Source organism: Oncorhynchus mykiss, chromosome 24, assembly GCF_013265735.2.
Source record: "Oncorhynchus mykiss isolate Arlee chromosome 24, USDA_OmykA_1.1, whole genome shotgun sequence".
NCBI classification, from domain to species: Eukaryota; Metazoa; Chordata; class Actinopteri; order Salmoniformes; family Salmonidae; genus Oncorhynchus; species Oncorhynchus mykiss.
The window spans coordinates 38,278,897-38,306,264 of NC_048588.1; the positions used below are offsets into that span (position 1 = coordinate 38,278,897).

Consider the following 27,368-nt stretch of genomic DNA (forward strand, 5'->3'; position numbering starts at 1 on the left):
TCCAAGAGTGTGCAAAGCTGTCATCGAGGCGAAGGGGTGGCTACTTTGAAGAATCTCAAATATAAAATATATTTAGATTTGTTTAACACTTTTTTTGGTTACTACATGATTCCATATGTGTTATTTAATTGTTTTGATATCTTGACTAATATTCTACAATGTAAAAAAAAACACAACATACACAACTATACAGGTAATGTATTGTTTGGCACAAAAGCTCATCTAGGTGGAGGTGTGCTACTCACCTTGCCCTGCAGATGCATGTTGTTCTGTAGAAACTCTCTCACCTCCTCGTCTGTGTCTTTCTGTTAGGGGACAGTCATTAGGCATCAAAGTTAAAAGCAAAAAAATCTCTGAGTGTGTGTTTGTTTGTGTTTTTCTGTGTACGTGTGTGTGTGTGTGTGAGTGTGTATGTGTGTGTGCGTGTATGTGCATATGTGTATGTGTGAGTGTGTATGTGTGTGTGTGTGTGTGTGTGTGTATGTGCATGTGTGTGTGTGTGTGAGAGTATGTGTGTATATGTGTGTATGTGTGTGTGTGTGTGTGTGTGTGTGTGTGTGTGTGTGTGTGTATGTGCATGTGTGTGTGTGTGTGAGTGTGTATGTGTGTATGCGTGTGTGTGTGTATGTGCATGTGTGTATGTGTGAGTGTGTATGTGTGTGTGCGTGTGTGTGTGTGTGTGTGTGTATGTGCATGTGTGTGTGTGTGAGAGTATGTGTGTATATGTGTGTGTGTGTGTGTGTGTGAGTGAGTGAGTGAGTGAGTGAGTGAGTGTGTGTTCCACTACCAGGCTGTAGCGTATCTTGGCCAGGTTAATCAGTTCCTGGTCAGCAGGGGAACACATGTTGAGGCCAATAGGAAGCATCTTCTTCAGCGCCGCTACGATCAGAGATGTCTGCACCGAATAGCGGTCCCCCCTTCGCTTCTTCTTGGTACGCTCCACATCAGAACCTCCAGCCTATAGGAGGAGAGAGTGTGGTCAGACCGTACCATCTCTAGCCTATAGGAGGAGAGAGTTGGGTGAGACCATACCATCTCTAGCCTATAGGAGGAGAGAGTTGGGTTAGCCAATACCATCTCTGCCCACCCCTCTATGTCTCTAAGTCTGATGTAGGTACTAGACAAGGTACTCTATGCCCATGTTTACTGTAGGAAGGTACTAGACAAGGCACCCCCATATCCCCATTTCTGTCTGATGTAGGTAGGTGCCCTAAAGGGAAATACATTGCTTCACAAAAATGAAAGCTAACTACATTGCTGCTATGTGCTTTGATAATGAGTGGTTGAAGTTACAAACATTTTAAAAGGGGGTGGGGAATTCGGGAAATGTGATTGGACTGAACAAGGCTAAGGGAAGAAACAAAACAGCAACATGCTGGAAAGGAAAAAAAAAGAGAAAAGCAATCATTAACGTCAAACACAAAATCTACAAATACAGCAGTACTTGGGTTGCAAAATTCCAGCTTCCGTGATTCCGGACTTCCTGCTAATTCCTTTCTCATTTTGGGAATCTTCCAAACAGAATTTTGGGAAAACCTGGGAATTTTGCAATCCTAAGCAATACTAAAACATGTAATTTATGTTCTCACCGCAGTGCAGCTTGTGAATGTAAGAAGCTGTTAGTGCTAACTATGCGTCTGTCCACTGGAGAGCTGCTCTACCTAGTCAATGGAGAGCTGCTCTACCTAGTCAATGGAGAGCTCCTCTATCTAGTCAATGGAGAGCTGCTCTACCTAGTCAATGGAGAGCTGCTCTACCTAGTCAATGGAGAGCTGCTCTAACTAGTCAATGGAGAGCTCCTCTATCTAATCAAGGGAGAGCTCCTCTACCTAGTCAAGGGAGAGCTCCTCTACCTAGTCAAGGGAGAGCTCCTCTATCTAGTCAAGGGAGAGCTCCTCTATCTAGTCAATGGAGAGCTCCTCTATCTAGTCAAGGGAGAGCTCCTCTATCTAGTCAATGGAGAGCTCCTCTATCTAGTCAATGGAGAGCTCCTCTATCTATTTAAGGGAGAGCTCCTCTATCTAGTCAATGGGGAGCTGCTCTATCTATTTAAGGGAGAGCTCCTCTATCTAGTCAATGGAGAGCTGCTCTACCTAGTCAAGGGAGAGCTCCTCTACCTAGTCAAGGGAGAGCTCCTCTATCTAGTCAAGGGAGAGCTCCTCTATCTAGTCAAGGGAGAGCTCCTCTATCTAGTCAATGGAGAGCTGCTCTACCTAGTCAATGGAAAGCTGCTCTACCTAGTCAATGGAAAGTGTCTCTACCTAGTCAATGGAGAGCTCCTCTATCTATTTAAGGGAGAGCTCCTCTATCTAGTTAAGGGAGAGCTCCTCTATCTAGTTAAGGGACAGCTCCTCTATCTATTTAAGGGAGAGCTCTATCTAGTTAAGGGATAGCTCCTCTATCTAGTTAAGGGAGAGCTCCTCTATCTAGTTAAGGGAGAGCTCCTCTATCTATTTAAGGGAGAGCTCCTCTATCTAATTAAAGGAGAGCTCCTCTATCTAGTTAAGGGAGAGCTCCTCTATCTAGTTAAGGGAGCGCTCCTCTATCTAGTTAAGGGAGAGCTTCTCTATCTAGTTAAGGGAGAGCTCCTCTATTTAGTTAAGGGAGAGCTCCTCTATCTAGTTAAGGGAGAGCTCCTCTATCTAGTTAAGGGAGAGCTCCTCTATTTAGTTAAGGGAGAGCTCCTCTATCTAGTTAAGGGAGAGCTCCTCTATCTAGTTAAGGGAGAGCTCCTCTGTCTATTTAAGGGAGAGCTCCTCTATTTAGTTAAGGGAGAGCTCCTCTATCTAGTTAAGGGAGAGCTCCTCTGTCTATTTAAGGGAGAGCTCATCTATCTAGTCAAGGGAGAGCTCCTCTATCTAGTTAAGGGAGAGCTCCTCTACCTAGTTAAGGGAGAGCTCCTCTATCTAGTTAAGGGAGAGCTCCTCTATCTAGTCAAGGGAGAGCTCCTCTATCTAGTCAAGGGAGAGCTGCTCTATCTAGTCAAGGGAGAGCTGCTCTACCTAGTCAAGGGAGAGCTCCTCTATCTAGTCAAGGGAGAGCTCATCTATCTAGTCAAGGGAGAGCTGCTCTACCTAGTCAAGGGAGAGCTGCTCTATCTAGTCAAGGGAGAGCTGCTCTATCTAGTCAAGGGAGAGCTCCTCTATCTAGTCAAGGGAGAGCTGCTCTATCTAGTCAAGGGAGAGCTCCTCTATCTAGTCAAGGGAGAGCTGCTCTATCTAGTCAAGGGAGAGCTCCTCTATCTAGTCAAGGGAGAGCTCCTCTATCTAGTCAAGGGAGAGCTGCTCTACCTAGTCAAGGGAGAGCTCCTCTATCTAGTCAAGGGAAAGCTGATCTATCTAGTCAAGGGAGAGCTCCTCTATCTAGTTAAGGGAGAGCTGCTCTACCTAGTCAAGGGAGAGCTCCTCTACCTAGTCAAGGGAGAGCTCCTCTGTCTATTTAAGGGGGAGCTCCTCTACCTAGTCAAGGGAGAGCTGCTCTACCTAGTCAAGGGAGAGCTGCACTACCTAGTCAAGGGAAAGCTGATCTATCTAGTCAAGGGAGAGCTCCTCTATCTAGTTAAGGGAGAGCTGCTCTACCTAGTCAAGGGAGAGCTCCTCTGTCTATTTAAGGGGGAGCTCCTCTACCTAGTCAAGGGAGAGCTGCTCTACCTAGTCAAGGGAGAGCTGCTCTACCTAGTCAAGGGAGAGCTCCTCTATCTAGTTAAGGGAGAGCTCCTCTACCTAGTCAAGGGAGAGCTCCTCTGTCTATTTAATGGGGAGCTCCTCTACCTAGTCAAGGGAGAGCTGCTCTACCTAGTCAAGGGAGAGCTGCTCTACCTAGTCAAGGGAGAGCTGCTCTACCTAGTCAATGCAGTCCTGTGTTAGTACTGCAGTAGGGTTCTGCTAGGCCCAGCCCACCACTCCACACCAGGTATAGCAGCAGTGTTTGGGGTCAGCTCCATTACCCGTGATTTCTGACCTCTGACCAGATAACAGAGGCTCCTTCAGTAATGACCATGTGACAGCTGAGGAGAGGAGGTTAGCTCACACCAGGAAACGGGATAGCAGGCCTTAAATATCCCTTACTGGTCGGCTTAAAAAATACACAACTTAACCTATATAATGCCTTCACATAATGCCATAAAACGGTACATTCATAATGCTATATATATTTATTCTTAATTTATTTGTACATTACTTAGACAACTTTGTGGTTCCGAAACTCTGAAGTGATACCAGGAAAAAACATTGTTAAGATTAGAATAGAGGTATATAACAGGGCTCTACTTTAGGTTTATAGAGGTATATAACAGGGCTCTACTTTAGGTTTATAGAGGTATATAACAGGGCTCTACTTTAGGTTTATAAGGTACATAACAGGGCTCTACTTTAGGTTTATAAGGTATATAACAGGGCTCTACTTTAGGTTTATAAGGTACATAACAGGGCTCTACTTTAGGTTTATAAGGTATATAACAGGGCTCTACTTTAGGTTTATAGAGGCATATAACAGGGCTCTACTTTAGGTTTATAAGGTATATAACAGGGCTCTACTTTAGGTTTATAAGGTATATAACAGGGCTCTACTTTAGGTTTATAAGGTACATAACAGGGCTCTACTTTAGGTTTATAAGGTATATAACAGGGCTCTACTTTAGGTTTATAGAGGCATATAACAGGGCTCTACTTTAGGTTTATAAGGTATATAACAGGGCTCTACTTTAGGTTTATAAGGTATATAACAGGGCTCTACTTTAGGTTTATAAGGTATATAACAGGGCTCTACTTTAGGTTTATAAGGTATATAACAGGGCTCTACTTTAGGTTTATAAGGTATATAACAGGGCTATAAACAAAAACAAACATCAACAAAACAAAACAAACATCCAAAAACCAAAAACAAACATCAACAAAATAGAGTGAGCAACAACACTCCATCATCATTCGCCGATCAGGAACCATCTGAAGGCAAACTCATCCACATCCTCAAACCGAGGTCCCGGTCATGGGACTGGACTGCAGCAACCCTTTAATCCACGGCAGAGAGCATCAAGCCTCTCCAGACCCCCCCCCCCCCCCCCCCCCCCCGTCCCGTCCTCACACACATAAGCTGCATTAAGACACACACTCATTTCACAGTAAAGCCTCCCTAGGAAGACCTCATTCAAATGTCCATGTTTCAGTCTCTGCTGCGGAATGTGCTAGAGGGATGCCATTGGTGTTGAACAGTAAGAGAGGTGGTGGCTATAGACTAGAGGGATGCCATTGGTGTTGAACAGTAAGAGAGGTGGTGGCTATAGACTAGAGGGATGCCATTGGTGTTGAACAGTAAGAGAGGTGGTGGCTATAGACTAGAGGGATGCCATTGGTGTTGAACAGTAAGAGAGGTGGTGGCTATAGACTAGAGGGATGCCATTGGTGTTGAACAGTAAGAGAGGTGGTGGCTATAGACTAGAGGGATGCCATTGGTGTTGAACAGTAAGAGAGGTGGTGGCTATAGACTAGAGGGATGCCATTGGTGTTGAACAGTAAGAGAGGTGGTGGCTATAGACTAGAGGGATGCCATTGGTGTTGAACAGTAAGAGAGGTGGTGGCTATAGACTAGAGGGATGCCATTGGTGTTGAACAGTAAGAGAGGGCTTAACGAGCGCTGTAATTGTGTGTATGTATGTGGGGGCTATACATGTGAAGGTCAGTGTTTATGTGTGTGAAAATAGTGGGTGTGTATATGTGTGTGAAGACTGTGTGTGTGTGTGTGTGTGTGTGTGTGTGTGTGTGTGGGCTATACATGTGAAAGTCAGTGTTTATGTGTGTGAAAATAGTGTGTGTGTGTGTGTGTGTGTGTGTGTGTGTGTCTGTGTGTTCAGAGTGTGTGTGTGTTCAGAGAGTGTGTGTTCAGAGTGTGTGTGTGAAGACTGTGTGTATCTGTGTGTGCGTCTGTGCATTTGTTTTCGTGTGTGTGTGTGTGTGTGTGTGTGTGTGTTTCTGCTCTATAGCCGTGCACTAGGAGGGCTTGATGAAGAACCTCCCCCCCACAGTCAGAGTGCCATGCGGTCAGGCCAGCACAGCGGTCACATTACGGTCAGCGTGCACAAACACAGTCTAACCTCTTCCCCGCCGGCCTAGTGGCCCCCCCCGCGTCCACAGAGACACACAGAGACAGAGAAAGAACAGAGTTAACATCCTACAGATCACCTCTGACCTCTAATCTCCTGACCTCAAGCATTCACAAAGCACCTCAGAGTGCTGATCTAGAATCAGGTCTTAATTCATTATAATCTGATCCTAGTTCAGACTGCTGAGCTCAGAACCTGTCGACACCCAGGTATCCTAACTCTGCCTCCTCCGGCCTCTCCAGACCAGGAAGTGGATATGATATAGAAGATATGTTATAGATGATTTCTTATATCTTTCTTCTGTGGATGAAAACTACAGTGTCTTCACAATGTATTCATACCCCTTTCACTTATTCCACATTTTGTTGTGTTACAGCCTGAATTCAAAATGGACTAAATATTTTTTTTGTTTTTATCTCACTCATCTTATTTATTAATTAACCTTTATTTTACTAGGCAAGTCAGTTAGTTAAGAACAAATTCTTATTTTCAATGACGGCCTAGGAACAGTGGGTTAGCTGCACACAATACCCCATGAATTACATTTCTGCAAATGTATTGAAAATGAAATACAGAAATATCTCATTGACATAAGTATTCAGACCCCTGAACTGTGATGATTTCTGGGTAAGTATCTAAGAGCTTCGCAAACATGTATTTTACAATATTTTAACCTCTTGAACCTATAGGGGCGCTGTGTCATTATTGGATAAAAAGACGTGCCCGTTTTAAGCGCAATATTTTGTCACGAAAAGATGCTCGACTATGCATGGAATTGACAGCCTTGGAAAGACACAACTCTGACGTCTCCAAAACTGCAAAGATATTATCTGTGCGTGCCCCAGAACTAATGCAACAGGCGAAACCAAGATGATGTTTCATACAGGAAATGCCCCGGATTCTGAAGGCACTGTGTTCCAATGTCTCCTTATATGGCTGTGAATGCGCCAGGAATGAGCCTGCGCTTTCTGTATATTCCCCGAGGTGTCTGCAGCATTGTGACGTGTTTGTAGGCATATTTTTTTTTATTTTACCTTTATTTAACCAGGCAAGTCAGTCAGTTAAGAACAAATTCTTATTTTCAATGACGGCCTGGGTTAACTGCCTGTTCAGGGGCAGAACGACAGATTTGTACCTTGTCAGCTTGGGGGTTTGAACTCACAACCTTCCGGTTACTAGTCCAACGCTCTAACCACTAGGCTACCCTGCCGCCCAATATCATTGGAAGATTGACCATAAGAGACTACATTTACCTGGTGTCCCGCCCGGTGTCCTGTGTGCGTAATCAGTAAGTCCATGCGCGTTCCATTTCTTCAGAATTGAAAGTAAACTGCCACGATGGATTTTATCGTCGATAGATATGTGAAAAACACCTTGAGGATTGATTCTAAACATTGTTTGCCATGTTTCTGTCGATATTATGGAGTTAATTTGGAAAAAAGTTCGCGTTTTAATGACCTTTTTTTTTTTTTTTTTTTTCCTTACCCAAACGTGATGAACAAAACGGAGTGATTAGTCGACACAAATAATATTTTTTTGTAAAAACGGAACATTTGCTATCTAACAGAGTCTACTCATTGAAAACATCTGAAGTTCTTCAAAGGTAAATTATTTTATTTGAATGCTTTTATGTTTTTTTGTGGAAAATGTTGCATGCTGAATGCTAGGCTTAATGCAATGCTAGGCTATCAATACTCTTACACAAATGCTTGTTTAGCTATGGTTCAAAAGCATATTTTGAAAATCTGAGATGACAGTGTTGTTAACAAAAGGCTAAGCTTGAGAGCAAATAGATGAATTTCATTTCATTAGCCATTTTCATGAATAGTTAACGTTGTGTTATGCTAATGAGCTTGCTGATAGATTTACACAATCCTGGATACAGGGGTTTTTTCGTAGCTAAACATGACGCAGAAAACGGAGCGATTTGTCCTAAACAAATAATCTTTCAGGAAAAACTGAACATTTGCTATCTGAGAGTCTCCTCATTGAAAACATCTGAAGTTCTTCAAAGGTAAATGATTTTATTTGAATGCTTTTCTGTTTTTTTGTGTAAATGTTGCCAGCTGAATGCTAACGCTAAATGCTACGCTAAATGCTACGTTAGCCATCAATACTGTTACACAAATGCTTGTTTTGCAATGGTTGAGAAGCATATTTTGAAAATCTGAGATGACAGTGTTGTTAACAAAAGGCTAAGCTTGAGAGCTAGCATATTTATTTCATTTCATTTGCGATTTTCATGAATAGTTAACGTTGCGTTATGGTAATGAGCTTGAGTCTGTATTCACGATCCCGGATCCGGGATGGGGAGATCAGAAAGGTTAAATTATTCAAGCGCTGACAAGTTGGTTGTTGATCATTGCCAGACAGACATTTTCATGTCTTGCCATAGATTTTCAAGCTGATTGAAGTCAAAACTGTAACTAGGCCACTCAGGAACATTCAATGTCGTCTTGGCAAGCAACTCCATTGTATATTTGGCCTTGTGTTTTAGCTTATTTGTCCTGCTTAAAATGTACATTTGTCTCCCAGTGTCTGTTGGAAAGCAGATTGAACCAGGTTTCAGCTAGGATTTTGCCTGTGCTTAGCTAAAAAATTTTATCCTAAAAAACTCCCTAGTCCTTGCCAATGACAAGCATACCTATAACATGATGCAGCCACCACAATGAGACTGGTACTCAGTGATGTTTTGTGTTGGATTTTCCCCAAACATAACACTTTCTATTCAGGACATAAAGTTTGTTTTGTTTTTATTAATGTATTATTTATTATAATTGTTTTACTTTAGTGCCTTATTGCAAACAGGATGCATGTTGTGGAATATTTTTATTCTGTACAGGCTTCCTTTTTTCACTGTGTTAATTAGGTTAGTATTGTGGAGTAACTACCATGTTGTTGATCCATCCTCAGTTCTCTCCTATCAGAGTCAATAAACTCTGTAACTGTTTTAAAGTCACCATTGTTCTCATGGTGAAATCCCTAAGCGGTTTCCTTCCTCTCCGGCAACTGAGTTAGGAAGGACGCCTGTATCTTTGTAGTGACTGGGTGTATTGATACACTATCCAAAGCATAGTTAATAACTTCGCTATGCACAAAGGGATATTCAATGTCTGTTTTTATCCCCTTTACCAATAAACCAATAGGTGCCCTTTGTGAGGCATTGTAAAACCTCCCTTGTCTTTGTGATTGAATCTGTGTTTGAAATTCACTGCTCTACTGAAGGACCTTACAGATGTATGTGTGGGGGTACAGAGATGAGGTAGTCATTCAACAATCATGTTAAACACTATTATTGTACACAGAAAGTCCATGGGACTCATTATGTGATTTGTGAAGCACATTTTTACTCTTGAATTTATTTAGGCTCCTCGTCATAACAAAGAAGTTGAATACTTATTGACCTTATTGAATACTTATTGATATTTATTATACTTAAGACATTTCTGCTTTACGTGTTTAATTAACTTGTGAAACATTTCTAAAAACAGAATTCCACGTTGACATTATGGGGTATTGTGTGTAGGCCAGTGAAACAACACCTCGATTTAATCCATTGTAAATTCAGCCTGTAACAACAACAACATGTGGAAAAAGTCAAGGGGTGTGAATACTTCCTGAAGGCACGGTATCTTTTGTCTTCTAACCAAGCAGGCCTTAGGACTACAGGCATTGGTATATTATGGACTGCAATGGTTGTTTACATTAATAAAATAAACCATAGTAGATTATAAATAAATGGTTGTTTACATTAGTAAAATAAACCATAGTAGATTATATATAAATGGTTGTTTACATTAGTAAAATAAACCATAGTAGATTATATATAAATGGTTGTTTACATTAATAAAATAAACCATAGTAGATTATATATAAATGGTTGTTTACATTAATAAAATAAACCATAGTAGATGATATATAAATGGTTGTTTACATTAATAAAATAAACCATAGTAGATTATATATAAATGGTAACATGTTATGAGCCGTTGATACCCTTTTTACTCATGGTGGATTCAGCCTCACCTTGCTCATCTTACTCTTGCTGTCAGCGGTCAGGAAAGACATGTTGTTGATCTCATTCATTACCACAAAGTTCTGCTCCTCACGCTTGAAGTTCTGAAATGCAGGGAAGGAGAAAAGGGAATGAATAAGGGAGAGAAAGGGAGAGAAACAGAGAGAAAGGGAGAGGAACAGAGAGAAAGGGAGAGGAACAGAGAGAAAGGGAGAGAAACAGAGAGAAAGGGAGAGAAACAGAGAGAAAGGGAGAGAAACAGAGAGAAAGGGAGAGAAACAGAGAGAAAGGGAGAGAAACAGAGAGAAAGGGAGAGGAACAGAGAGAAAGGGAGAGAAACAGAGAGAAAGGGAGAGAAACAGAGAGAAAGGGAGAGAAACAGAGAGAAAGGGAGAGAAACAGAGAGAAAGGGAGAGAAACAGAGAGAAAGGGAGAGAAACAGAGAGAAAGGGAGAGAAAGAGAGAAAGGGAGAGGAACAGAGAGAAAGGGAGAGAAACAGAGAGAAAGGGAGAGAAACAGAGAGAAAGGGAGAGGAACAGAGAGAAAGGGAGAGAAACAGAGAGAAAGGGAGAGGAGTGTTTTCGATGACGAAAAAAACGACCTGTCTCTATTCAAAACGGTTAAAAAATAAATAACCTGTATATAACCTGTATATAGCCTGTATATAACCTGTATATAACCTGTATATAACCTGTATATAACCTGTATATAACCTGTATATAGCCTGTATATAACCTGTATATAACCTGTAAATAACCTGTATATAGCCTGTATATAACCTGTATATAACCTGTAAATAACCTGTATATAACCTGTATATAACCTGTATATAACCTGTATATAACCTGTAAATAACCTGTATATAACCTGTATATAGCCTGTATATAACCTGTATATAACCTGTAAATAACCTGTATATAACCTGTATATAACCTGTATATAACCTGTATATAACCTGTAAATAACCTGTATATAACCTGTATATAACCTGTATATAACCTGTATATAACCTGTATATAACCTGTATATAACCTGTATATAACCTGTATATAACCTGTATATAACCTGTAAATAACCTGTATATAACCTGTATATAGCCTGTATATAACCTGTATATAACCTGGAAATAACCTGTATATAACCTGTATATAACCTGTATATAACCTCCAAAACAAATGGCAACAATAATCATTCCTTGCCATGTGAAGTAGTCACTACAAGACAACTAGTAAAATGCTCCCATCATGTATTCCTGTAGGATAACATTTCAGAATAAATCAGGAGGACAACTGGACACCTTGAGTGCCAGTACCAATACCACAGTCAGTCCAGCAACACTCAGTAAGAGGATTAGCAACCTCACAAGTTAAATTACTATTGATAATAGCGACATAGGAATCACTCAGAGTGCAGCACTGGGATGGGAATCTCCATTGCACTCTTCCAATGGTTAACACACGCTACTAATAAATAGAACTCTCTGTTTAGGAGAAAAGTTATTAGAAGTCATGAACCACGATCACACCACGTACCACATCTCTAATACTTAGAGTATTTCCTTCATGAGGTTAGCTCCTCCGTGGATAACATAGCTATAAAGTAGACTTCTTCATACCTACCGCTACTACAATAGTGGAAGACAGTGACTGGTAGTAAAACCACTACAGACTCCCTCGACACCAATTCTGACTGACCTCCAGGCATTGACCTGAAAATTACCTGACTACGTCAGACTCATTCTGAACAAGTTGTAATCTGCCAGGATGCTTGGTTTTCTTCCCTTGACGTGTGCTTATGCAAGCATAAACACACATGCACAACGGAACATCCCATTAGGATTGATGCTAGGATCACTTAACCTCTTGAAACTAGGGGGCACTATTTTTATTTTTGGAAAAATAACGTTCCCACAATAAACCGCCTATTTCTCAGGACCAGATGCTAAAATATGCATATAATTGACAGCATAGCCTGTTGAGGACATGGCAGATTTACGCCCCCTTTGGAGGAATTGGGTACCCCTAGTAAACTGAAAAAAAAATTGTCAAAAATTGCTAATATATGCATATAATAATTATTATTGGATAGAAAACACTCTAAAGCTTCTAAAACCGTTGGAATTATGTCTGTAAGTGTAGCAGAACTCACAGGGCAGGCATTCTTCCAAACTAGTTTTGTGGTCATGAAAGTTGGAGCAACTTTGACGTCATCACCCCCACCCTTCCCAACCACTTATGGATCTGGATGTCCTCATTCTGTAGAGCGTTTAATCGTTCAAATCGCGCGAGAATTGGCCCTATGGGAGTGATTTTGAGTAAGTGCCGCGAGAAAAAACCTGTGCGTTAGGGTGCGAATTGGTCACAGCCATTCCTTTGTTCCAGCACTCCTGGGAAGAGCAAACGATGCCCGGTTGAATATAAATTTGTTTTGTGTGTTAAAAACATCATAAAGCTTGCTTCTGCACTTAGTTTGACCTGTTTAGTCGACATATAATATGTAATTTTGAAGTTTTGATGCGCAACTTTTCCGGACCAGAGGACATTTTGGGTGCATTTCAGCTGATGTTATTAGCAGTAGCTAATACAAAGACACAAGACTTGAAACCAAACGATGTATTGGGTAAGTATGAAGCCTTCCAGAACATTCTGAACGAAGACCATCGAAGGTAAGGGAATATTTATGCTTAAATCTGTGTTTCTGTTGACTCCAACATTACGGAGAAATGTAGCTTGTATCTGAGCGCCGTCTCAGCATATTGAATAGTGTGCGATTTCTGTAACGTTAAAAATAAATCTAACAAAGCGGTTGCATAAAGAAGCAGTGTATCTTTCTAACTATATGTAGAACATGTATATTTAGTCAAAGTTTATGATGTCTATTTACGTTATCTTGCCGCGCTACCTAGATTTCCTGCGGACATTTTTGAGTAATTTCTGAACATGAGCTCAATGTATATGGACATTTATGGATATAAATGGCATATTATTGAAAAAAAAAAAATGTACTGTGTAACATGTCCTATTACTGTCATCTGATGAAGATTTTCAAAAGGTTAGTGAATGATTTATTTTTTAATCCTGCTTTTATAATTTTATATTTTCTGGGACAAAATGGCTGCCTCTTGTCTTGGTTTCGGTGGTGGTCTAATATAAATATGTGGTGTGTTTTCGCCGTAAAACATTTTAAAAATCTGACATGCTGGGTAGATGAACAAGGTGTTTATCTTTCATTTGAGCTATTGGACTTGTTAATGTGTGGAGGTTAAATATTTCTAAGAATATTTTTGCGTTCCATGCGCCACGGTTTGAGCTGAACGGGGGGGGGGGAGGAGTTCCTCTAGAGGAACTCCTGGCATCAACAGGCTATTAGGATAGAAAAGACTCTAAAGTTTCAAAACTGTCAAAATATTGTCTGTGAGTATAACATAACTGATACTGCAGCCGAAACTCTGAGGAAAATCCACTCAGGAAGTGCCTCTTATTTTGAAACCGTTGTGTTCCTATGCACCCCTATTGGCCATTGAAAGGGATATCAACCAGATTCCTTTTTCTACGTATTCCCTAAGGTGTCTACAGCCTTTAGATGTAGTTTCAGGCCTTTATGTTGAAGAATGAGCGTAAACGACTACATTGCGTGAGTGGCCAGCTGAGGGCTCTCAGAGTGATTCTTGCGTAAAAGACAGAGGTAGTCATTTTTCCTCTCGCTCCTACTGAAAAGCCAATTGTCCCAGTTGATATATTATCGAATAGATATTTGAAAAACACCTTGAGGATTGATTAGAAAAAAACTTTTGCCATGTTTCTGTCGATATTATGGATATAATTTGGAATTTCCGGTGGATTTCTCAACATAACGTGACAAACAAATGGAGGTATTTGGGTATAAAAATATCTTTATGGAACAAAAGGAACATTTGCTGTCTAACTGGGAGTCTCGTGAGTGAAAACATCCAAAGATCATCAAAGGTAAACGGTTAATTTGATTGCTTTTCTGATTTTCGTGACCAGGCTTCCTGCTGCTAGCTGGACATAATGCTATGCTAGGCTATCGATAAACTTACACAAACAAATGCTTGTTTAGAATGCATAAGATACTGTATTTACGATAGCGCAGCTTCGCCTTTTGTTCCTCAGTCTTCCCGCTCTTTCACTCAAACACAACCCTTTTCTTTTGTGTAACCAGCTGTCATATCTGTTCCGCCCGCTAGGGACGTTTTCCTTTATGACGTAACTTGTAATCAAGGTATGATTAATTGTGTGTAATTCTGTGTGATTAGTTAGGTATTTAGTAAATAAATAATTCAATCCAATTTTGTATTGCTGATTCAACTTGTTAGCCAGGGTTCGTGAAGAAGAATTTACAACTTTCAGATGAGACTGAATTAAGGTGACAATTAATATTGACTGCTATTGATGTAAAATATTACTAGGTCTTTAAGAGTTTATTCGGAAGATAACAGCTCTATAAATATTATTTTGTGGTGCTCCGACTCCCTAGTTAATTACATTTACATGATTAGCTCAATCAGGTAATATTAATTACGGAGAAATTATTTTATAGAATAGCATGTCATATCACTTAATCCGGCATAGCCAAAGACACGACACTGCCTATACCATAACCCCACCGCCACCATGGGGCACTCTGTTCACAACGTTGACATCAGCAAACCGCTCGCCCACACGAAACAATACACACGGTCTGCAGTTGTGAGGCCGGCATTCTCTAATTCTCTAAAACGACGTTGGAGTCGGCTTATGGTAGAGAAATTAACAATAAATTATCTGGCAACAGCTCTGGTGGACATTCCTGCAGTCAGCATACCAAAAACTTGAGGTATCTGTGTTGTATAGACAAAACTGCACATTTTAGAGAGGCCTTTTATTGTCCCTCAGCACAAGGTGCACCTGTGCAATAATCATGCTGTTTAATTAGCTTCTTGGTATTCCACCACCTGTCAGGTGGATGGATTTTCTTGGCAAAGGAGAAATGGGAGGGTGGTTGGGTGTGGGTGTCTGTGTTAAAGGAGGTAGGGGGCACACTCACATGGTGGGTGGGTGGGTGTGTGTCTGTGTGTTAAAGGAGGTAGGGGGCACACTCACATGAGACTTGGACCAGAAGATGAACACCTCTCCAACCATCCTGAAGAGTTCCTCAGCATCTGGGTCTGGACAGGTCAACCATCGAGCCCTGAACAACAAGAAAAGGATCAGGTGGATTTTGTGTGTGATTGTGTGTGTGATTGTGTGTGCACGTGTTGGTTTATGACTCCACAGTACCTGTTGTTATCCACATATCTGATCAGTAGAGGGTACAGAGCGTAGAGGTCTCTGCAGAGAACAGCAAACTCATCCCTAATGGTTCCTTCCTCACTGTCCACCTCAGACTTCCCCTCCAGTCTCAGCTGCTCCTCCTCAGCCACTACCTTCCCACTGCGTTTCTTCAGTTTCTCCATGGTCGGGATGAAATGAGACTTCAACATCTCAGGCTTGGCCCTGCTAACGATGGGCTGGGCAAACACTGGACAAGTACAGGACACACAGGGCCCATTGTTGAAAGGTCGTTACTCAACGCCCATAGAAAAGCAAGGTTAGCAACAATTGATCTCTGAACACATAACCATGAACTGAAAACGACATCATTTCTAAAACAAAACATCTCCCCACCAACCAGCCAGTCATCTCCCTCTCCTCCCCCCACCAACCAGCCAGTCATCCCCCTCTCCTCTCCTCCCCCCACCAACCAGCCAGTCATCTCCCTCTCCTCCCCCCACCAACCAGCCAGTCATCCCCCTCTCCTCTCCTCCCCCCACCAACCAGCCAGTCATCTCCCTCTCCTCTCCTCCTCCCACCAACCAGCCAGTCATCTCCCTCTCCTCCCCCCACCAACCAGCCAGTCATCTCCCTCTCCTCTCCTCTCCTCCCCCCACCAACCAGCCAGTCATCTCCCTCTCCTCTCCTCTTCTCCCCCCACCAACCAGCCAATCATCTCCCTCTCCTCCCCCTACCAACCAGCTAGTCATCTCCCTCTCCTCTCCTCTCCTCTCCTCCCCCCACCAACCAGCCAGTCATCTCCCTCTCTTCTCCTCCTCCCACCAACCAGCCAGTCATCTCCCTCTCCTCCCCCCACCAACTAGCCAGTCATCTCCCTCTCCTCTCCTCTCCTCCCCCCACCAACCAGCCAGTCATCTCCCTCTCCTCTCCTCTCCTCTCCTCCCCCCACCAACCAGCCAGTCATCTCCCTCTCCTCTCCCCACCAACCAGCCAGTCATCTCCCTCTCCTCTCCTCCCCCCACCAACCAGCCAGTCATCTCCCTCTCCTCCCCCCACCAACCAGCCAGTCATCTCCCTCTCCTCTCCTCTCCTCCCCCCACAAACCAGCCAGTCATCTCCCTCACCTCCCCCCACCAACCAGCCAGTCACCTCCCTTTCCTCCCCCCACCAACCAGCCAGTCATCTCCCTCTCCTCCCCCCACCAACCAGCCAGTCATCTCCCTCTCCTCCCCCCACCAACCAGCCAGTCATCTCCCTCTCCTCTCCTCCCCCCACCAACCAACCAGCCAGTCATCTCCCTCTCCTCCCCCCACCAACCAGCCAGTCATCCCCCCCCCCCACCAACCTGCCAGGCGTTTCATCCAGGAGGCTTCGTCTATCCCCAGATTATTCACCACTATCTTCATGATGTTGCCCAGCAACTGGTTGAGTTGTTCTGAGGTGACGTCAGTACAGAGCTGACCGTCCAGGTCGGGGTAGTTCTCCAGACCTCTTTCCCACCAACGGGGAAGGTAGTTACACAGCATGGGCAGGGTGATCTCGATAACGTGGGGCATCTCAGTGTAGCGAGCCCCTGACTCTGCCAGGTCCCCGATCTCCTTCATCAGGACATCTAGCTCTGGGATGTCCGTACACAGCTCCTCTACTTGGTTGGGCAGGCCCAGGACTGGCAGGGGTAGAGAGATGAGGGGGGGGGAGAGAAGGAGGACGGGGAGGAGAAGGAGGACAGGGTGGAGAAGGAGGACAGGGTGGAGAAGTAGGACGGGGAGGAGAAGGAGGAAGGGGAGGAGAAGGAGGACAGGGTGGAGAAGGAGGACAGGGTGGAGAAGGAGGACGGGGAGGAGAAGGAGGACGAGGTGGAGAAGGAGGACAGGGTGGAGAAGTAGGACGGGAGGAGAAGGAGGACAGGGTGGAGAAGTAGGACGGGGAGGAGAAGGAGGAAGGGGAGGAGAAGGAGGACGGGGTGTTTGGTGTTTATACTTGCGTACTATTGTTTGTACAGATGAACATAGTACATTCAGGTGTTTGGAAATTGCTCCCAAGGATGAACATGACTTGTGGATGTCTACAATTTATTTTCTGAAGTCTTGGCTGATTTCTTTTGATTTTCCCATGATGTCAAGCAAAGAGGCACTGAGTTTAAAGAAAGGCATTGAAATACATCCTCAGGTACACCTCCAATTGACTAAAAGTATGTCAATTAGCCTATCAGAAACTTCTAAAGCCATGACATAATTTTCATGAATTTTCCAAGCTGTTTAAAGGCACAGTCAACTTAGCGTAAGGAAACTTCTGACCCGCTGGAATTGTGATACAGTGAATTATAAGTGAAATAATCTGTCTTGTGTCATGCACAAAACTATAGTTTGTTCACAAGAAATGTGTGGAGTGGTTGAAGAACGAGTTTTAATGACACCAACCTAAGTGTATGTAAACTTCCGACTTCAACTGTATATAGATAGAGAGACAGAAATATATACATAGATAGAGAGACAGATATAGAGAGACAGATATAGATAGAGAGACAGATATAGAGAGACAGATATAGATAGAGAGACAGATATAGATAGAGAGACAGATATAGAGAGAGAGACAGATATAGAGAGAGAGACAGATATAGAGAGAGAGACAGATAAAGATAGAGAGACAGATATAGATAGAGAGACAGATAAAGATAGAGAGACAGATATAGATTAAGAGACAGATAAAGACAGAGAGACAGATATAGATAGAGAGACAGATATAGATAGAGACAGATATAGATAGAGAGACAGATAAAGATAGAGAGACAGATAAAGATAGAGAGACAGATATAGATAGAGAGACAGAAAGATAGAGAGACAGATATAGATAGAGAGACAGATATAGATAGAGAGACAGATATAGATAGAGAGATAGATATAGATAGAGAGACAGATAAAGATAGAGAGACAGATATACAGTGCCTTGCGAAAGTATTCGGCCCCCTTGAACTTTGCGACCTTTTGCCACATTTCAGGCTTCAAACATAAAGATATAAAACTGTATTTTTTTGTGAAGAATCAACAACAAGTGGGACACAATCATGAAGTGGAACGACATTTATTGGATATTTCAAACTTTTTTAACAAATCAAAAACTGAAAGATTGGGCGTGCAAAATTATTCAGCCCCTTTACTTTCAGTGCAGCAAACTCTCTCCAGAAGTTCAGTGAGGATCTCTGAATGATCCAATGTTGACCTAAATGACTAATGATGATAAATACAATCCACCTGTGTGTAATCAAGTCTCCGTATAAATGCACCTGCACTGACCACTCTCAGAGGTCCGTCAAAAGCGCAGAGAGCATCATGAAGAACAAGGAACACACTGTTTGAATGCTAAATGACGAGACAGAGGCATTGATGCGAGTAACCAGTCTTGTTCAGTACATCACAACACATCCGGGTATCTGAAGCACCCCGGTAAAACACAAGAGTTGCAGTAATGAACATTTACCAACAGATGGCATCACTGTGCCATCTTACACCCATAACATCTTCCCTTTAATAAAATAGGACAGGAGGTGTCAATTCACTAACAAAACAAACCTAGTAACAATTTCCAACATGAACAGTTTAGTATTTTTTTTTTTTTTTTTTTTTTTTCCAGAACAACAACACATTTTGATATTCTCTTCACTTTTATCTCTGTCAACAATCCCTGATGGGAAACCTACAGATTAAGTCTTTTTGGTGGCTGGGACAGACGCCCGCATCGTGAAAAGACAGGGGGCTTGTCTGCGAGGACTGCGGGTTCCCGCACAGGCGTGTCACCTGAATGTCTAAGGGGAGAATTGATGGGTGAGGGAGCGGCCGACCTGTGATCCCCTGGCTCTTCGCCCAGTGCCTCAGGCCCCATGTGACTTGCTGGGGTTCTGTCTTTTGTCATGCGACCCCTTTGACCATCAGGGTTCTGAGTAGGTGCTGTCTCAGCAATCCGAAGGTCAACCCTGTTACGACGGTACAGTGATCCATTCACTTCGACCAAGTAGGAGCGTGGTGCCACTTTCTGTACACAGGATCCGAGTCTCCAGAGGCCTGTCCGGTCCCCTGGTAGTGGCTTCATTCGCACCGTTTCACCCACCCTGAGCTCAGGTAAGTCTTTTGCTGATTTGTCGTAGATGAACTTGGAGACCTGTCTTCTGTGACGTAGCTTCACCAGCACGTCTGTCACCACACATGGCTCCAGGAGAGTGCTGGCTACTGGCAGAGCTGCTTTTAAGCGCCGTGCCATGAGGCGCTGTGCCGGGCTGCTGTCCATGCCTTCTGTCGGGGTATTGCGCCACTGCAGGATTGCTTTCCAAGCATCTTTGCCCTCTCGCAGAGCCTTTTTGCAGAGGTTCTTTGCGATTTTTACTGCGGACTCTGCCTTCCCATTAGCTTTTGGGTGTCGTGGTGATGAAGTGACGTGCTCGAATTCCCATCCTGCAGCAAATTTTCGGAACTCAACTCCGGAGAATTGGGGTCCATTGTCTGAAATTACCCTATCTGGCTGTCCATAGCGGGCAAACTGAGCCTTGCAGCGTTTGATCGTTGTCTCTGCTGAGAGGTCGGGGAGGAGGTCGATCTCCCAAAAGTCTGAGTAATGATCGACTACCAGCAGAAAGTCTTTGCCACTGTGCTGGAAGAGATCTAGACTTACTATCTGCCAGGGGCGCATCGGTAGCTCGTGGGACATCATCGTCTCTCTCTGTTGCTCAATGGCATATTCATTGCAGATTGTGCATTTACTGACATAGTCTTTAATTTCACTCTGCATTCCTGGCCAATACAGTGTGTCACGTGCTTGTCTGTAACAGGCCTCACCTCCTATGTGACTTGAGTGCACGCGTGCCAACATCTCAGGGCGCAGAGACCGGGGAATAACGACTCTCTGACTCTTGAATATCACTCCGTTTTGAACACTGAGCTCCTCTTTGATTGGCCAATATTCTCTGACGGCTAAAGCAGTTTCTTCCCTGCAGTCGGGCCAGCCCATCAGAATCACAGACCTCAATGCCTGGAGTTGCCCGTCCCTGTCTGTGTGCTGTCTGATTTGTATAAAGCGCTGGTCCGTAACATTAAGGTAGTCAGCCTGGTTGATGTGTTCAACATCCACTTGCTCTGTTTGCAAGCTGCACACTGCGTGTTGTTCATGCATGGAGCGTGTGTGAGTGCCTGATGCAGTAGCCCTGCTGAGCGTGTCACTCACATACATCTCTGGCCCTGGCTTATACACCACCTTGAGGTTGTAGTTTTGTAGGGCCAGTAGCATGCTCTGCAGTCGTTTTGGGGCATTCAGGAGAGGCTTGCTGAATATAGCAATAAGGGGCTTGTGATCGGTCTCTGCGGTAATATTGTCGCGCCCGTACAGGTAGTGGTGGAAGCGTTGGCATGCAAACACAATGCTGAGGCACTCCTTCTCTATCTGGGCATAGTTCTGCTCTGTTGGGGTGAGTGCCCTAGAGGCGAATGCCACAGGCTGGCCCTCCTGCATGAGGCAACAGCCAAGTCCATACTGGCTTGAGTCACTCTGAATCGTGACAGGTTTTGACACATTGTAGTATCGCAGTACAGGTGTCTGGGTGACCAGTTGTTTTATTTCCCTCACCGCTGCGTCATGTTTTGGGAGCCAATGCCAGATGGTGTCCTTGTCCATGAGCCTCCTCAGTGGCTCACACACTTCAGAGAGCCGCGGTAGGAATTTGGCCAGGTAGGTGACGAATCCGACGAAGCGCTGCACTCCCTTCACGTCAGATGGGTGGGGCATTTCCAAGACAGCCTTCACTTTTTCAGGATCCGCCTTCAATCCGGTGGAGGACAAGATGTGCCCATGAAAGCGGACCTCTGGCACTTTAAACTGAAGCTTTTTTATGCTTAGCCTTAGCTTGACCTGTCTGCATCTGACCATCAGGGCCAGCAGCTTGGCGTCATGGTCACATTCTGCCTCCTCATCACTGTCCCCACAGCCCACTACGAGAATGTCATCTGCTATGGGTTCCACGCCACTAAGTCCCATCAACAGCTCATGCTGTTTCCGCTGATACACCTCTGGAGCCACGGAGACACCAAACGGAAGCTTCAACCACCTCTTCCTGCCCCAGGGTGTCCAAAAGGTGGTCATGTAGCTGCTGGGCTCGTCGAGCTTGCACTGCAGAAAGGCATCTCTGGCATCCACGAGCGTGAAGACTCTGGCCTTTGGGAGCTTGTAAAGAACATCCTCCAACGTGGGCATAATGTAATGTGAACGTCGCAGAGCCCGGTTGAGGTGTTTAGGATCAATGCATATCCGTAGCTTGTCTGGTTTCTTGACGATAACCATATTACTTATCCAGTCCGTAGGCTCGGTGACGGATATGATGTGGCCATCTGCTTCGTATTTGTCAAGCTGAGCCTTCGTAGCTGCTTTCATGGCCACTGGTACATTGCGGGGTGCACACTGGACAGGCTGGATTTCTGCGTCCAACTCAAAGTGGACTTCCCCAGGAACTGACTCGACCGGTGCGTTGAAGACATCATGGTACTTGCTTAGGAGTGTCTCCTTGCTCAGGGGCCCAGCCTGGACTTTGTCAATAATGTTAAGATCAGCTGGGATGGTGAAGTTAATAAGTCCAAGGCGCTCGCATGTAGAACCTGACAGTAATGGCTGTTGACTAGCCTCAACTATTTCAAACTCAAGGGTGTATTTCTGGCCACGTAAAACACACTCTGTCACAAACAGGCCTAAAGAGGTCATGAACTGGCCTGAATACAGTTTCAGCTTGGTGCTACTCTGTGTGAGTTTGTCTCTGGGCGCAAGCCTCCTTTTGTCTTTAAGGCTCATAACGTTGCATGTGGCCCCTGAATCTAGCTGGCATTGCTGTGGTTTATTATTAAGTAGCAGAGTGACAAACCACTTTTGTCCTTTTGCCCTCACTGCCCCTATGCACTCGCTAGCATATACATCCTCTGTGCTGTCGTTCCCTTCATCTGTGTTTGTTTCCATGGAGTGCACTTTACCCTCCTTTCTCTTGCTTTTCATGCAGACCCTTGCGAAGTGATTAGCTGTACCACAGGATTTGCATAATTTTCCATAGGCTGGGCAGTGTTCTTTTCCTCGTCCATGAGAAATGCCACAATATCGGCATGTATTGGGGTTGTCTACTGCAGAGTTGGCTGTAGTATTAGCATTAGCTGTGGCAAAGGGGAATTTCTTTACTGGCTGCCTGAATGTAGCATTTACATTGTCCGTATGTTGCCTTTCTAGCTCCATGGACCTCATCCGTATATCAGTAAGCTCTGCTGCACGGCATGTCTCCACTGCCAAGGCCAGCGTCAGGTCACGTTCTCTCAGCAAACGTCTGCGGGTGCCCTCATCCGTTATGCCAAGCACAATCGTATCTCTGATCAGTTCATCTCTTAAAGCACCATAGTCACATGTAGCTGCCTTTTCCCTTAACCTAGTGACAAAGCTGTCAATGGACTCCCCGTCCTCCTGTTTGCAACGACCGAAAACATAACGCTCGTAGATGACGTTCTTTGCTGGCGTAAAGTAATGTTCAAGAGCATCAAGAATAGCTATAGCGTTACCTTGCTGTGCTGCTGTTAGGTTCAGGTTGTGTTTGTATACGTGTCGGCATTCAGTTCCCATTATAGTCCTCAAAGTGGCAGCCACTACCTCATCTTCCTTTTCCAGAAGTCCCGTTGCTAGCGCGTAGTCCTCCCATTCACCTCTAAACGTATCCCAGTTCGTGCTCCAATCCCCGCTGAGCTTCATAACGGCGGGAGGGGGAATGTTCGCTGCCATGTCTAACCGATGCTAACAACACTGAAGCTAACTAGCAAACTCACTCTAGCTTAAGGCCAATTCCGGGCGAAATTTTACACAAATAAGCATTTGTTTGTAAACCAGAGCAGGTGACTCTAATTTGCGGAAAGCATGGTTAGTTATCCGACTCTGACACCATGTTTGAATGCTAAATGACGAGACAGAGGCATTGATGCGAGTAACCAGTCTTGTTCAGTACATCACAACACATCCGGGTATCTGAAGCACCCCGGTAAAACACAAGAGTTGCAGTAATGAACATTTACCAACAGATGGCATCACTGTGCCATCTTACACCCATAACACACACCAGGCAGGTCCGAGATACTGTTGTGAAGAAGTTTAAAGCCGGATTTGGATACAAAAAGATTTCCCAAGCTTTAAACATCCCAAGGAGCACTGTGCAAGCGATAATATTGAAATGGAAGGAGTATCAGACCACTGCAAATCTACCAAGACCTGGCCGTCCTTCTAAACTTTCAGCTCATACAAGGAGAAGACTGATCAGAGATGCAGCCAAGAGGCCCATGATCACTCTGGATGAACTGCAGAGATCTTACAGCTGAGGTGGGAGACTCTGTCCATAGGACAACAATCAGTCGTATATTGCACAAATCTGGCCTTTATGGAAGAGTGGCAAGAAGAAAGGCATTTCTTAAAGATATCCATAAAAAGTGTTGTTTAAAGTTTGCCACAAGCCATCTGGGAGACACACCAAACATGTGGAAGAAGGTGCTCTGGTCAGATGAAACCAAAATTGAACTTTTTGCCAACAATGCAAAACGTTATGTTTGGCGTAAAAGCAACACAGCTGAACACACCATCCCCACTGTCAAACATGGTGGTGGCAGCATCATGGTTTGGGCCTGCTTTTCTTCAGCAGGGACAGGGAGATGGTTAAAATTGATGGGAAGATGGATGGAGCCAAATACAGGACCATTTTGGAAGAAAACCTGATGGAGTATGCAAAAGACCTGAGACTGGGACGGAGATTTGTCTTCCAACAAGACAATGATCCAAAACATAAAGCAAAATCTACAATGGAATGGTTCAAAAATAAACATATCCAGGTGTTAGAATGGCCAAGTCAAAGTCCAGACCTGAATCCAATCGAGAATCTGTGGAAAGAACTGAAAACTGCTGTTCACAAATGCTCTCCATCCAACCTCACTGAGCTCGAGCTGTTTTGCAAGGAGGAATGGGAAAAAATGTCAGTCTCTCGATGTGCAAAACTGATAGAGACATACCCCAAGCGACTTACAGCTGTAATCGTAGCAAAAGGTGGCGCTACAAAGTATTAACTTAAGGGGGATGAATAATTTTGCACGCCCAATTTTTCAGTTTTTGATTTGTTAAAAAAGTTTGAAATATCCAATAAATGTCGTTCCACTTCATGATTGTGTCCCACTTGTTGTTGATTCTTCACAAAAAAATACAGTTTTATATCTTTATGTTTGAAGTCTGAAATGTGGCAAAAGGTCGCAAAGTTCAAGGGGGCCGAATACTTTCGCAAGGCACTGTAGATAGAGAGACAGATATAGATAGAGAGACAGATATAGATAGAGAGACAGATATAAATAGAGAGACAGATATAGATAGAGAGACAGATATAGATAGAGAGATAGATATATAGATTTAGATACAGCTATTTCGACATGGAGACACGTATTTAGAGACAGACAGGTTTGACTCACTGCCTCTCTCTCTGGGTGTCTTCGTGGTGTACACAGAGTAGGCGTTGTACTCGTTGAGGCCGGGCTCCAGGTAGGCGACAGGCATGGCCGCGGCAAGATTAGCCAGACACTCCCCCAGAGCCGGCCTCTGCCTGTATACAGACACGACAAAACGTTATTGGTCTGACGCCCATGGACTGCAAAGGGTGTTATAATAACAGAACAGAAACCTGAACAAACAAACATCAGGATCAGCGATAATAACCAGAGACACTATAAACACCAGGCCCACAGGGATAATAACCACTATAAACACTGAGTCCACAGGGATAATAACCACTATAAACACTGAGCCCACAGGGATAATAACCACTATAAACACTGAGTCCACAGGGATAATAACCACTATAAACACTGAGCCCACAGGGATAATAACCACTATAAACACTGAGTCCACAGGGATAACAACCATTATAAACACTGAGCCCACAGGGATAACAACCATTATAAACACTGAGCCCACAGGGATAATAACCACTATAAACACTGAGCCCATAATATATAGAATAATAACCACTATAAACACTGAGCCCACAGGGATAATAACCACTATAAACACTGAGCCCACAGGGATAATAACCATTATAAACACTGCGCCCACAGGGATAATAACCACTATAAACACTGAGCCCACAGGGATAATAACCACTATAAACACTGAGCCCACAGGGATAATAACCACTATAAACACTGAGCCCACAGGGATAATAACCACTATAAACACTGAGCCCATAATATATAGAATAATAACCACTATAAACACTCAGCCCACAGGGATAATAACCATTATAAACACTGAGCCCACAGGGATAATAACCACTATAAACACTGAGCCCACAGGGATAATAACCATTATAAACACTGAGCCCACAGGGATAATAACCACTATAAACACTGAGCCCACAGGGATAATAACCACTATAAACACTGAGCCCACAGGGATAATAACCATTATAAACACTGAGCCCACAGGGATAATAACCACTATAAAACACTGAGCCCACAGGGATAATAACCATTATAAACACTGAGCCCACAGGGATAATAACCACTATAAACACTGAGCCCATAATATATAGAATAATAACCACTATAAACACTCAGCCCACAGGGATAATGACCATTATAAACACTGAGCCCACAGGGATAATAACCACTATAAACACTCAGCCCACAGGGATAATAACCATTATAAACACTGAGCCCACAGGGATAATAACCACTATAAACACTGAGCCCACAGGGATAATAACCACTATAAAAACTGAGCCGACAGGGATAATAACCACTATAAACACTGAGCCCATAATATATAGAATAATAACCACTATAAACACTCAGCCCACAGGGATAATAACCATTATAAACACTGAGCCCACAGGGATAATAACCACTATAAACACTGAGCCCATAATATATAGAATAATAACCACTATAAACACTGAGCCCACAGGGATAATAACCACTATAAACACTGAGCCCATAATATATAGAATAATAACCACTATAAACACTGAGCCCACAGGGATAATAACCACTATAAACACTGAGCCCATAATATATAGAATAATAACCACTATAAACACTCAGCCCACAGGGATAATAACCACTATAAACACTAATATATAGAATAATAACCACTATAAACACTGAGCCCACAGGGATAATAACCATTATAAACACTGAGCCCACAGGGATAATAACCACTATAAACACTGAGCCCATAATATATAGAATAATAACCACTATAAACACTCAGCCCACAGGGATAATAACCATTATAAACACTGAGCCCACAGGGATAATAACCATTATAAACACTGAGCCCACAGGGATAATAACCACTATAAACACTAGGCCCACAGGGATAATAACCACTATAAACACTGAGCCCACAGGGATAATAACCACTATAAACACTGAGCCCACAGGAATAATAACCACTATAAACACTGAGCCCACAGGGATAATAACCACTATAAACACTGAGCCCACAGGGATAATAACCATTATAAACACTGAGCCCATAATATATTGAATAATAACCACTATAAACACTAGGCCCACAGGGATAATAACCACTATAAACACTGAGCCCACAGAGATAATAACCACTATAAACACTGAGCCCACAGGGATAATAACCACTATAAACACTGAGCCCACAGGGATAATAACCACTATAAACACTGAGCCCACAGGGATAATAACCACTATAAACACTGAGCCCACAGAGATAATAACCACTATAAACACTGAGACCACAGGGATAATAACCACTATAAACACTGAGCCCACAGGGATAATAACCACTATAAACACTGAGCCCACAGGGATAATAACCACTATAAACACTGAGCCCACAGGGATAATAACCACTATAAACACTGAGCCCACAGGGATAATAACCACTATAAACACTGAGCCCACAGGGATAATAACC

At 43.5% G+C, this 27,368-nt stretch overlaps 1 protein-coding gene across 6 annotated transcripts in view; it reads right to left on the reverse strand.

The window, feature by feature from the left end:
- ryr1b (ryanodine receptor 1b (skeletal)) overlaps positions 1-27,368 on the reverse strand; it is a 233,601-nt gene that overhangs the window by 76,157 nt on the left and 130,076 nt on the right. For 4 of the 6 annotated variants that reach the window (XM_036961170.1, XM_036961169.1, XM_036961167.1 and 1 more), the window contains exons 65-72: positions 24,887-25,017; positions 16,732-17,052; positions 15,393-15,633; positions 15,216-15,303; positions 10,124-10,216; positions 6,089-6,103; positions 788-958; positions 246-305 (exon numbers count right to left, since the gene is read on the reverse strand). In XM_036961170.1, coding sequence (XP_036817065.1) covers positions 246-305; positions 788-958; positions 6,089-6,103; positions 10,124-10,216; positions 15,216-15,303; positions 15,393-15,633; positions 16,732-17,052; positions 24,887-25,017 — 1,120 coding nt within the window. The remainder of the gene's footprint in view (positions 1-245; positions 306-787; positions 959-6,088; positions 6,104-10,123; positions 10,217-15,215; positions 15,304-15,392; positions 15,634-16,731; positions 17,053-24,886; positions 25,018-27,368) is intronic. The other 2 variants (XM_036961172.1, XM_036961171.1) reach the window with 1 other exon arrangement.